The 12,475-nt window shown below is 40.7% G+C and overlaps 1 long non-coding RNA gene and 1 gene segment (V, D, J or C); one reads left to right on the top strand and one right to left on the bottom strand.

The window, feature by feature from the left end:
* Window positions 1-1,533: 1,533 nt before the first annotated feature.
* LOC123987384 overlaps window positions 1,534-12,475 on the bottom strand; it is a 19,132-nt gene continuing 8,190 nt past the window's right edge. The window contains exon 2 of the long non-coding RNA XR_006829114.1: window positions 1,534-1,839. This is a non-coding gene — a long non-coding RNA (uncharacterized LOC123987384). The remainder of the gene's footprint in view (window positions 1,840-12,475) is intronic.
* Window positions 6,001-6,497, top strand: LOC123987289. The segment is given in 2 exon segments: window positions 6,001-6,102; window positions 6,193-6,497. Coding segments are annotated over 2 exon segments (345 nt in total).

Here is a 12,475-nt window from a genome sequence, read left to right on the forward strand (position 1 = left end):
TAATGTTTGATTAGAAAAAACATTTCTAGGCGGAAATATGAATGTAGAAATGAAATTACTAAATCTGCATCTTGCTTGTTCCATAACAGAGCTTCATTAAAACAACTCCTCAGAGAAGACAGTAGCTGAGCAATAAACAACATTTATAGTTCAGTGGTTTCAAATGTCCAATGTCAGATTTAAACGGAGTGTGGACTGTTAGCTGGAGAGGTGTTCACCTCCTGGGCCGTGCCGAGCGGGGCCTTGAGCAAGCCCCTGAACCCCCAACCGCTGGGGCCGCCTTACCAAGTGGTAGCCCACTCGCTCTGACATCTCTCCATGTGTTGTTGCTGTAGGTCCTGTTTGTGCATTTCAGACCTGTTAAAAATACTAACAACAGAGTGAAAACATTTAGTTTCCCCTCGTGGGATTCTTATTCCATTCTTCTTCCAAAAGAGCCCTTCCATATACATTATTTGATAGATAAACCAGCAGATCTTTTCATGTTTGCTACAGCTGTAAGTTTCTTGCATATCGTCACACAGGTTTCAGTTCCAAAGTGTTGATTTCCTTTTTTATTTTATTTTTTTAAATAATGAAACCTTTTAACGTCTAAAATCCAACCAGCTGCAGTATTAGTATTAGATTATCTTGCTTTCACCTCACTTGTTTTTACAGCAACAAATAAACAAACATGAAAAATAATAAATCAATTGATCTTTCAATTATAACCAAATCACGTAATAAACTGTTAGGTAGACTACATTCCTTAATTTTTATGATTCAATTATCTTTTTTCAAGTTATATACCAGTGTTTCCCAAAGAATGACACTGTAACTGTGGCGCACGATGGGGAGGGGTGTGCGTGCAGTCGATATTGACTACCAGCTATACAGCGTGCTAGCATCGAAAACCCAGGTGTTTTCTAACAATAACTTAGCTGTCCTTATTAGCTAGGCTGCTTACATGCTTGCTAATAATTTTTTAAAGCTGGGTCTACGACATTGACAGTGTTGTGTTGGAAAGATTTGTGCAGCAGTGTTCATGAGGGAGAGAGTGAGAGAAGGACAAGCGAGAGGATGTTCTGAGAGACTGCACTACGTTGTATGAATGTGGCAGTCAGCATTGATATTGTGGCGGCCGCTACAAATAAATGAACATATGGGAAACATGGACAAAATTGTTGGTACCCTTCCATTAAATAGAGAACACAATGGTCCCTGAAATAATGTGAAAGTGACAAAAGTAATATAAAAAATATAATTTGATTTCAATCATAAATATGATTGAAATCAGACATTGCTTTTGAATTGTGGTTCAACAGAATTATTTTTTTTAAAAACTGATGAAACTGGCCTGGACAAAAATGATGTTAACTCTGGAAATAATCTGACCATAGGGACATGTTTAACTGAGGTGTGTCCTGTAATTAGCACCGCTTGCTCTTTGAGCCAAACTGGAAGACGACCGAGGAGGACACTACTGTTGAAAGCAGAAAGCAAATCATTAGACTAAATCGTTTTTGAACTTGAATGCAGTACTCAGACTCAGAGTTGGTGAATCGAAACAGGGTTTTATTAACAATATACTGGATGTGAGATGCTGGGTTCAGGGAGTGGGTGGTCCAGGGGCAGCATAATAATCCAGGAAGGGGGAAGTCCGCAGGGTATGACTCCCCATTCCCGGGTGTGCATGAGCAGGAGTGAAGTAGTTGCAAGAGCTGGCCCAGGTGGGGAGATCGGTAACATGTGTCTATGATCTGGCGCTGAGGGGAGGCAAGGACCCGGTATAAGAGGCAGAGCATAATGAGGCTGATGGCTGGCAGCTGGTAACAGGCTCCTGCACACCTGCCTCCACTCCTGCAAAAAAGGGACACACACACACACACACACCCCTAGTGACCATTTTGGGTTTTTCTTTCTTTAATGGAAGGGTACCAACAATTTTTTCAACATCTGTAATATAAAAACGGAAATGTTCTGTTTGAAAATGTCTGTTTTCTTATGTGATGTTTTATCCAATGTAGATGGCATTCAGTTATTATTATTATTATTATTATTATTAATTGTTATACAATAAATCTAAACTCTAACCGAATTAAAACATCTAATTTGTGTATAAATGTTGAAAAACTTGAAAAGCATCTTCATAATTAGATCATAATTATAATTTAGAATATAAAACAATGATGTGATATATGGTTTTCCCGAGATCTGTGAGATGTGGTGTGTTTCTCTGTGAGGAGGAGTCAATGCAAAACTCTGATCTCTACATATGTGTTGCAGAGTGAAGGACAGAGACTGAATCACTGACATTTACACTGTAGACTGGACAGAGACAACAGGATGTTAAAATGATCAGACCTGATTATTTGGGTGTTTTTCTCATCCTGTCTATTAACTGGGCAGGTAAGATCAATGAATCTCTTTATTGGAAAGATGCTGATAATATTAACTAATGACCTGTTTAAATATCTGCAGGTACTGAGGCTCAACCACTGACAGAATCTGAACCAGTGGTTAAAAGGCCTGGAGAATCCCACAGACTGACCTGTACATATTCAGGGTTTGATGCCCATTACTGGAACGCTTGGATCAGACAGGCTGCTGGAAAGGGACTGGAGTGGGTTACAACTAGGGGATAGTAGCGACAAATACTACTCCCAGTCAGTCCTGGGAAGGTTTACCATCTCCAGAGACAACAGCAGACAGCAGGTGTATCTGCAGATGAACAATCTGAAGACTGAAGATTCTGCTGTTTATTATTGTGCTTGAGACTCACAGTGACTGGAGTTGGATGAGCAGTAATTTTTTGTTCCTGAGAAATATTTGTAGTAAACATTAAACACACAAAAAGCACAAAATAAATCACTTCTCATAAAACAGCAGCAGCACAACAACGAGACAGCTCAACAATCTCTTTGCTGTAATTAAACTACTACAAACACTATACCTTTTGACAAATTAAGTAAATTATGTAGAATGTAAAGTGAGTCATATCAATAACTCACTCATCGTCAACCACTTATCCTGTGTAAGGAGTGGAAGGAGACTAGAGCCAATCCCAGCTGACATCAGCCAGGAGTCATTAGATCACAATGTTGCAGTTTCTTTTATAAAATCACTAGAGGGCAGTCAGTGTCAAGTTTCTCTCTCCTCTGTTTCTAAAAGGAGACACTCAGATCTGGTGTTCTCATTGATCTTAACTGACTGACACTTGAACCCTGGACTGAACTAAAGTTTAACACTCCTGCTGCTCATGAACACTGGATACTGTGATAGTTGATACTTTTCTACTCTAAACAAAAGTCATGTGTTAACTTGACTTCATTTTGATTAGTAAAGTTTGACTAAGGTGTTTACGATCAGCAGCGACTGGAACTCCATCTTTCAGTCAGTTTATTGCAGCAGACGACGTAGATCTCAAGATAAACAGCAGAAAGCCTGAAGGAACTGCCATGTCTTTCTGTGCTTGATGAACAACTAATCTGCAGTAAGAACCATTTTCTTGGATTTGAGTAAAAACTCACTGGGCTGATAGACCCTGATGTGATTAACATCTTTAGATCATTCAAAATGATACAAAACCACTTATACCACTTATGTGTGGCTAGCATTAAATTTACATTTCACGAGAGAATCCATCCATCCATCGTCAACTGCTTATCCTGCAAACAGGGTCGCGGGATGCTAGAGCCAATCCCAATAGACGAACAACAACTCACGCTCACACCTACCAATTAACTTACACTCACCAATTAACCTAGTCTGCATGTCTTTGGTGACGGTGGGAGGAAGACAGAGCACCCGGAGAGAACCCACACAGACATGGGGAGAACATGCAAACTCCACACAGAAAGGCCGGGGCAACCGGGGTTTGAACCCACGACCTTCTTGCCTTCATTGCTGGAGCTCTTCTTTTCACCCTGTGTGTTGTACGCTCTGCTCTTGAGCTACAGAATGATGCATCTTACTTGTACAAAATCTTTGTTGGGAGTTGCATTTGCGCAATTCCCAGGTAAGGACTACCAGTCAATCAGAAGAGAAGAGAAGGGCAAGTATATCCAGCTGCAGCCTGCAGACCGTGACGGAAGTTGACCTTTCAAATATGGTTTGTCCCAGAAGACACTGCGCACAAAACGTGATCAAGTTCATCTCGGCTTACGTACATGATAGATCCTAATGCAAACCGTATTATTCTTTAGAAGCCAACAACATCGAAAATGTGTTCAAACGTTTTCGGAGTTGAGAAGCTCCGCAAGTGCCGACCATAGTGCCGACGGGTGTTATATAGCTGCAGTAACGTTACCGGAGGCTGCACAGCAACACAATGGAGGTTAACCCTATCTGCTAGCGCCGCTGTAGGGTTAACCGGTCGACAGCATAATCAATAACTTTAGGCACATACCCTGGTTAGGGTAAGAGGAATGTACTTTCGGGGGGCTGTCAGGAATAGCTAGCTAGCTACGGTTAGCTCCCCCAGGCCCAGTCAAACAGACCTCTGCAGCCAACACAGCAGACGTGTCCAGCAACAGCTGATAATGTTCGTACCGCTGTTATTCTGTCAATAAATTCTCAGTAATGTTGTTAAGTTTTAACCTAAATCGAGACACATCTGGCTTGTGATGTAACATTACAGAATATTCTTGGTTTGTGAAACTTAAAATCACTTTGGAAGAAATAAAATATACAACAGTGGTATGAATTGAAACATTGCTTTATTATTATCATTAGGCTATTATAAATAAGTATTTGCAGGAATTATAGAATAAATATACTATATTAATATATAAGTATAATATAGTAAATATTAACACATAACGTACAGTGATTACTACGTTGACACTTGACACCTCTTTTTTTAACGGCTTTTTTTTATTTAACAACTATGCGTGGACCGAGCAGTCGAGATAAACGTCATCACGTTTGGCTTCTGGGCCATATATGGAAGTTCAACTTCCGTCACATTTGTCTGGTTTTTATATACAGTCTATGGTTTGTCTGCGGACTGCAGCTGGACCCTTCTCGAGAAGGGCGGGTCGTAACAAATATCGTAGTGTGATCCAAATCAAAGTCGCTTCAGACTGCGACCGTAACCGAGCAGATGGTATAAGTTACTCACCAGTCCACAACCACACATCATTGTTCCACATCTTACCATTAGGACTAAACGTTGAACTGTTGCCGGTGTTCTGACGATCTATGCTGCCTTGCCGAAAAATGCTACCATAGCGCAAATCGATAGACTCGACTCTACTCGGCCCTGCTCCGTTTTCCATTGCAGATTGTACCCAGAGATAGTACGTAGCTTGTCGTCATAGCGACGCCACACACAACTGCCACGACGTAATGTTCAATGCGACACACACACCAGCGATCCACACAGCTTTCTCTTTTTTAAGTTAAAACGTTTCAACATTCCTCAGAATGTAAAGGCAGATAAGCGGTATGAAAACCTTCTAGCAATGTTTTCCTCTGCTGTTGTTGCTGCAGCGGTCTGTGTGACGGCGGGAGCAGAGGGCTCTGTGAGAGGATGGCTGGCCGGCCTCACGCTCCTCCCGCGGGTTGGCACTGGTTCTCGTAAAACTGTATTTAACTGGCATTTAAGTTGAACATTTACAAACAAAGTGAATGACCTGAATTACTCTGATTTTAATGAATATATCGTCTATTATCCATGATTCATGTTAATAATCTTATTTAGAATTATAATTTAATAATGATCCTTGTACATAATGTTTTAATATTGAATTGTTGTCAATACTTGTAGACATAATTACTTCAGTATGAAAGCAAAGTTAACAGTAATTTAATTTATGTAAATGTAGGGACATTTTCAAAACGTTACAGTTTAGTGTGTAGTGAAATTAAAACATGTAAAGCAGAGGTGATTTCCAGGCATGTTTTCACTCTGCAGATATAATAACAGTCAACAGACTCTTCTATTGGCTCCAGTTAGACCAACATTGATGCTTCATGTGTTTGATTCTATGCAAACTCAGTGACTTCCTTGTTACTCAGCTATAAAAACTTCCCATCAGGCTGTCAGTGGAGTTCACAGCACGTCACTTTCAACATAAACCATGTTTTCTGTAGCTCTGCTGCTGCTGTTGGCAGCTGGATGTGAGTCTCTCTGGATTTGTCACAGTCAGCAGTTCTTCTTTTGCAGTATAACTTGATCATTTGTTACTAAACATTTTCTTTTTTTAACAGGTGTGAAGTGTGAACAGTTGACACAGCCAGCCTCTGTGACTGTGCAGCCAGGTCAACGTCTGACCATCACCTGTCAGGTCTCTTATTCTGTTAGCAGCTACTACACAGCTTGGATCAGACAGCCTGCAGGGAAAGGACTGGAGTGGATTGGAATGAAATATACAGGAGGCTCTTACTTCAAGGATTCACTAAAAAACAAGTTCAGTATCGACTTAGACTCTTCCAGCAACAGAGTGACTCTAAACGGACAGAATGTGCAGCCTGAAGACACTGCTGTGTATTACTGTGCCCGAAAGACACAGTGAGAGACAATAACAGGAGAGTCCTCCAAAAACGACTTCCTCTATTTACCACTTCTGGCAACATTCATTTGTCTGAGTATTACTGTTTTTACATTTCTGATTGTGACTATCAGTTATGAACATTGTGAATAGTGAGTGACTGAATATTGAGGTCCTATTTTTATAGAATTCGTCTGAAATGTTAAATTGATTTGCAAACTAAATAAATATAAACAAGTTAAATGCCAATGTTTTCATTTCTTGTTTACAAAAAAATCCCTGTAAATGTTATGAATCTCTGTATTAAGATCACTTAATGCACTGTTAGGTACACCACATTATTTCACTTTCATGATTCAGTTTGTTTTTTGTAATATAAGTTGTTATACATACTTAACAGCTTCCTGCTGTACATAAAAACGGGCTTCCCACCAGGAAATCCGGCTACAACTAATAAAACAGTATCACAATATCCCTTCAATAAGTCAAATTTACTCACATACTGAGCCAAGCCAATTCTGCTCATCTGCATGCTCGTCGTCCTCATCGAGGTGGCAACCTGACTGCAGTTCCTCGTCATAACCGACTTCAGTGGGCAAATACTCACATTCCATGACGTACACAGGTGCATTTTATTGATGGCATTTTGAATGCAGAGAGATACCGTGACATGATCCTGAGGCCCATTGTTGTGCCATTCATCCACGACTATCACCTCAAGTTGCAGCATGATCATGCACGGCGCCATGTTGCAAGGATCTGTACACAATTGCTGGAAGGTGAACACATACCAGTTCTTGCATGCCCTAGTGAAAAGTGTATGAAAGAGGTGGTATTATGCTTTTTGACTTTTTCCCTCTCCTTTATTGAGTTATATACCTTATTTGTGCATGTAATAGGTTTGCAAAATGAAAAAGGAAGTTCCCATCTCCCACAGAAAACACTCTAAACTGCCTGAAAACAGCTTGTTTGTAGTCTATCCGTTTCCCTATGAAAGCTAAATGCGCCTCATATAACGCTCTCCAAGCGATTACTCTGACACGCCCTCAAAAACACCAGTGGAAAAACACTGAGCTGTAGTACACACCTCTCCTCTCCCTTCCAAACACTAGCTACTTTGCAGGCAGTCAGTAGACATAAGGTTAGGAGGGATTATTGGGTCAGATTTAAAATTAAAAGTCTAAAACTAAAAGTCTAAATCAGAAACTAAAAGTCAAAGTCAAAAATTTATTGGGTATTTAGGATTGGGGATTTGGGGACTCTGTCGTGTATGCAAATTAGGAGGCATGGCCCAAAGGCTGCAGGGAGGGTTTGGAACAGCTGAGGCGTAGGGGCACTTTATGGACTGCAGGGGGAGCTCTACTGCCAGCACACTGCCATGAAAGCAAGCAAAGGGAGTGAGCAGGGCTGGAGGGAGGACCATCATTTATAATACCTTTACTAAAAGGGTACAGCATTTCTGTCCATGTGGCCTCACACAAGTCAACAGTGAAAGGAGAGCTATCCGTCTGACGAGAAAGCAGCGGACAGTGAAGCAGGTAAGATATGATAACATTAGCGAGTTACCTATATTAGGCTAACTGTTTCTGACATGCATGAGTTATGTTACTGTCAGAACATGCAGGTTTTAAATGCGGATTTTAACCCCGCTGAGGGCTGTGTGTATAAACTGTAAAATTAAGGTGTAGAAGCTGTGTTTCTGGGTAACAGCACCATGCTGGGCAGGTGACAGGTGTGTGTTTACAGTGTTTGTGTGCTCTGAAAAACATAACAGCGCAGCTATAAAATCTCAGCAGGCAGACCTAGTATGGTATTATTACCAGAGGTGTGGACTCGAGTCACATGACTTGGACTTGAGTCACAAAAATTATGACTTGCGACTCGACTGACTTTGACTTTAACACCAGTGACTCGTGACTTCACTTGGAATTGAGCTTTTTGACTTCAGCTGATTTGACACTCCCCATGCCCAAATATAAATTATGATATAAACTTGCGCAGCACATCAACATAGGTCTCGAAAAAAAACACTGCGCCTCCAAAACGCACAACTTTATAAATTCCTCCACCTCACGGAGAAAAGAAAGGTCAGGTCGAAACAGTGTAGAAAGACTGCCGCAGCTGTTGCATGAAGCTGCTTCCACCAATTATAAAAACAAGTTAATTCAGATAAAAAGATAATGGCGCCGGGTGCTGTTTCACAACGACACTCGTTTTGTTTTATAAATCCAGCGCGCCTCTTTCCTTTACAGCTGTACAGCTGAGCCGCTCGTCCCTGTCTAAGGTGTGTTCAGTGTTGCTTTACTTGATCAGTGCTTGTAAAATATCCATGGTGTCTGCGTCTTCTAACGTCATAGCGATTTATAGTTTTCTCACCGCTGGTTTCTGTCTCTGCATCTCCCGACGAAACAACACGGTTTTATTTCAGCGTTCTGTAAGTAATTTCATCAACTCGATTAGTTCACCAGTCACCTGTCCTGCAGCTCCCCCAGTACACACACACACACACACACAGCCCCCTCAGTGACCCATCCGTGACCCAAAGCTGTCAACTTGGGGGAAACTGTGCTCTTGCACTGTAGATGCTGCTTAAAGTTAATAATGTTGGATTATTGTTTCTTATTTCATGGGCTATATGAGATTTTGGAGTAATACATATATAATAGTTTTAAAAAGAAACTGTTACATTTTAAAAGTTCAATAGTTGTTGAATGTTTCCTAAGGCGATGAGTAATCCTGTTAAATAATTGTGATCTCAATATTGACCAAAATTATTAGCAGCCCTACATGAACATTTAATTTAATTCATGAAATTATAGAACATTTGTTGTGTGAAACTACACCTCTGCCTTCTTTCTGTACAGGCTAATGCTTCATTCAATACATTTTTTTTATTTTTAAACTTTTGAAATGGTTTTACATTTGGTGAAGAGCACATTATGACTTGTTTAGGACTCGAAACTCAAAGTTTAAGACTTGGACTTGACTTGTTGGTCCTTGACTTGAGACTTGACTCGGACATGCCAGTCATGATCGGTCTGGACTTAGGACTCGACTTGGGACATGAGTACTAAGACTTGAGATTTAACTCGGACTTGTAAAACGATGACTTGGTCCCACCTATAATTATTACTACGTACACATATGGATGTAATGTTTAGGCCTGATAGACATCCACTAATCAGAAGTAGAGCACACTACCTGCATCACTGCTGATGTCATTTGACCAAGGAGTGAATGGTGATTAATGCAATTGTCATCAGTGTTTACTTTCCTACTACTCTCCTTTTGTTCTTTCACTTCACTTCACCGTCTGTCCATGTGTTTGTTATTGCCACGTGCTCAGCTGCATCCACACACCTGCACTGGGTTGCACTAGCTCTGTATTTTGTGAGGTTAATAGGTTCATAGGATCATAACACAGGCACCCCCTTACATATTGTTTAGGGTGCAGTAGTGTTTTTTGCTTGTTTGTTTCATGTATTGTTCTGTGATACTTTTGCTTCTTGGTATTGTTTAATTATGTATTGTGCTCCAGTGTCCTGTACACAAGCAGGGCAAAGCAAGCGTTAGATCCAACTTTTACCACAAGAGAGAGTATACTGTTAGTGAGTTATGTTAGGAGCAGCCTCAACAAGGCAGTGCAGACCATGCTCATATTATAGTGATGGCAAGTTCGACTCTTTTGACAGACTTGAATTTTCAAATCTTATCTTGAATCATTTCGTTCATTTGAACTAGGCTGGTTATTGTGGCGCTGCAGCCCTCTAGTGGGCGATTAAAAAACAGCGCCGTTCTCAAACACGGAAGGCTGCCTGGCTTGCTTTAATTGACAAAGTATAATGCACAAATTCACCTCTTGATTACTGTATATCATCATTATATAAACCCCCTGGGCCCACAACCAAATTCAAACCATGTAAAAACCACAGAAATATGTTGTCAATATGCAATCCACTACTCCGGCTAAATCCTTCCATTTTCACAATCTTTCCCCAGTATACAACCAGACCAGCCATATAAAGGCTTATGTATATAATTACTATCATTATCTCTAAAGTGCTCATTCGTACAGTAGCCTAACGTCCCTATCCATGAGTAAAATATTAATATCAGATTTGCAGTAAATATATTGAAGTAATAAGCTTGATACACTAAATGAATAAACACACTCTTATTAAAATTCAACCAATTAAATAATAATCTGGATCAAGCCACCAAGTTCTTAAAGAACTCCAGCACAGAGAGAAGAACAAAGAAATAAACACATGTAAACGCAGCAGTTTGGCAGGTCTGGACGCAGAATGGGCCACATCAGGTCCGGATTCTGCTGACAGAGAAACTCACATGAGCACATCGCTCTCAAACATGGCCAGGTTGTTCACCTGTCATGACCTGTGAAACAACAGCACGGCTCTGTTGGTAAATAAAAAGGAAAAGTTACGTTGCGTTTTCTGGCGGACCTGGAAAAGCTGTTTAAAGAGCTAACGCTAATGTTGCTACGTGGCTGTGTTTTGATGACCTGGTCTGTTTGTTTCGGAGAGGAGACGACCTCGGAGGTAATTTGGCTCCAGGTGGAACGCTGTCAGGGCTCTGAAGTGGAGCGGACCCAGAACAACTCTCATCAGCTGTTAGCTGTAAGGCTACTATAATTTAGCACAACATCCCTGCGCTGTAATAATGTTATGCTTTATAAAATGTCACATAATTAACAAAATAGCTTTATAATGTCAGTCCAGTGACTGTTACTTGACAGCCGACCTGCCTCTCATTCTTTACTCAGCCTGCCGAGTGAACGAAAGACTGAGGAGGACCCATGTGAGCGGTGAACAAGTCATTAATTTCTGCTCCACAGTCACGTGACAAATGAACAACTCAAACCAAAAGGCCCACAGTTGAGAGTCGTGAACTAATCAATTCTGTTTTCTGTGCTGACAGAGCCCATGCAGCTGCCGTTTGACGAGTGAACGTAAGAGTCCAAGATCTTTCACGCATGCATGAAAATGAACGAATCCTCACTGAGGCTACCCGTTCCTCCCGAGTCATATACACGATTAGGTCTTATGAACGAAACGCTCTTTGAATGACAACACTACTCTCGCTCCGCATCTCAACGCGCAACCAGAGCGCAGCACACAGACAGACAGCAGCCCCTCCAGCTTCTCTCCCAGCAGTGTTTTTCTTGGCTTGTGTGGAGGTGAGTGGTGATGAACAAAAGACTAAACTACCAGTGCCTCGAGTTTACTGCTAATTAAACAAAAGACAATGTGGGCCTAGGCCTATGTCAAACTCATGACTCATGAGCTGAGGTAATGTAATAAGTTAGCTGAAGTTTAGCAAAGGCAATATCTCATGGCCATACAACCTCATGTACTGATGGAGACACTACAGGTGAACACAGTAACATTTGTGTCTAACAACATTGCCACATTGATTTGAAAATTAGGGATTAACTAATTAAAATGCGCCAATTTGCACACATTTGACAAGTCACTGCAGGTTAATAATATAAAGAAAATAAAGAAAATAACTAAAGCATATCACCACAGAACTTCCACAGTTAATGACTTACATCAAGAGTTGGCTATTTTCTCTCTGAAATGTGCTTTGTAAATATGCAGATTAGCTTGTTTTGGTTAATATAGAATAAATATACAGATGCAAATAGACTGAGGGTATTAGGCTTAAAACCAACACCATCTAAATGTGTATTCTTGAAGTTTTATTTCCATTAGAGTAAAGAAAGACATGGAAGCAAAATAGACCAAAGTCTCAAAATTGACCACTCCATGAAAAAGTGCCTTAAGGAGTAACTTCATAGTTTTGATGGTAGGCTACTCATCCAATAACTATCCAGTCTATTAGTGTGTTGTATGCTGATAGATCCTTATATGATACAGACAGCCCTCCCTCAAATGTGAAACTAAGTCCATGTCACCATCAGAATTGTGTGTGTGTGTGTGTGTGTGTGTGTGTGTGTGTGTGTGTGTGTGTGTGTGTGT

The sequence above is a fragment of the Micropterus dolomieu genome, linkage group LG02, assembly GCF_021292245.1.
Source record: "Micropterus dolomieu isolate WLL.071019.BEF.003 ecotype Adirondacks linkage group LG02, ASM2129224v1, whole genome shotgun sequence".
NCBI lineage: Eukaryota > Metazoa > Chordata > Actinopteri > Centrarchiformes > Centrarchidae > Micropterus > Micropterus dolomieu.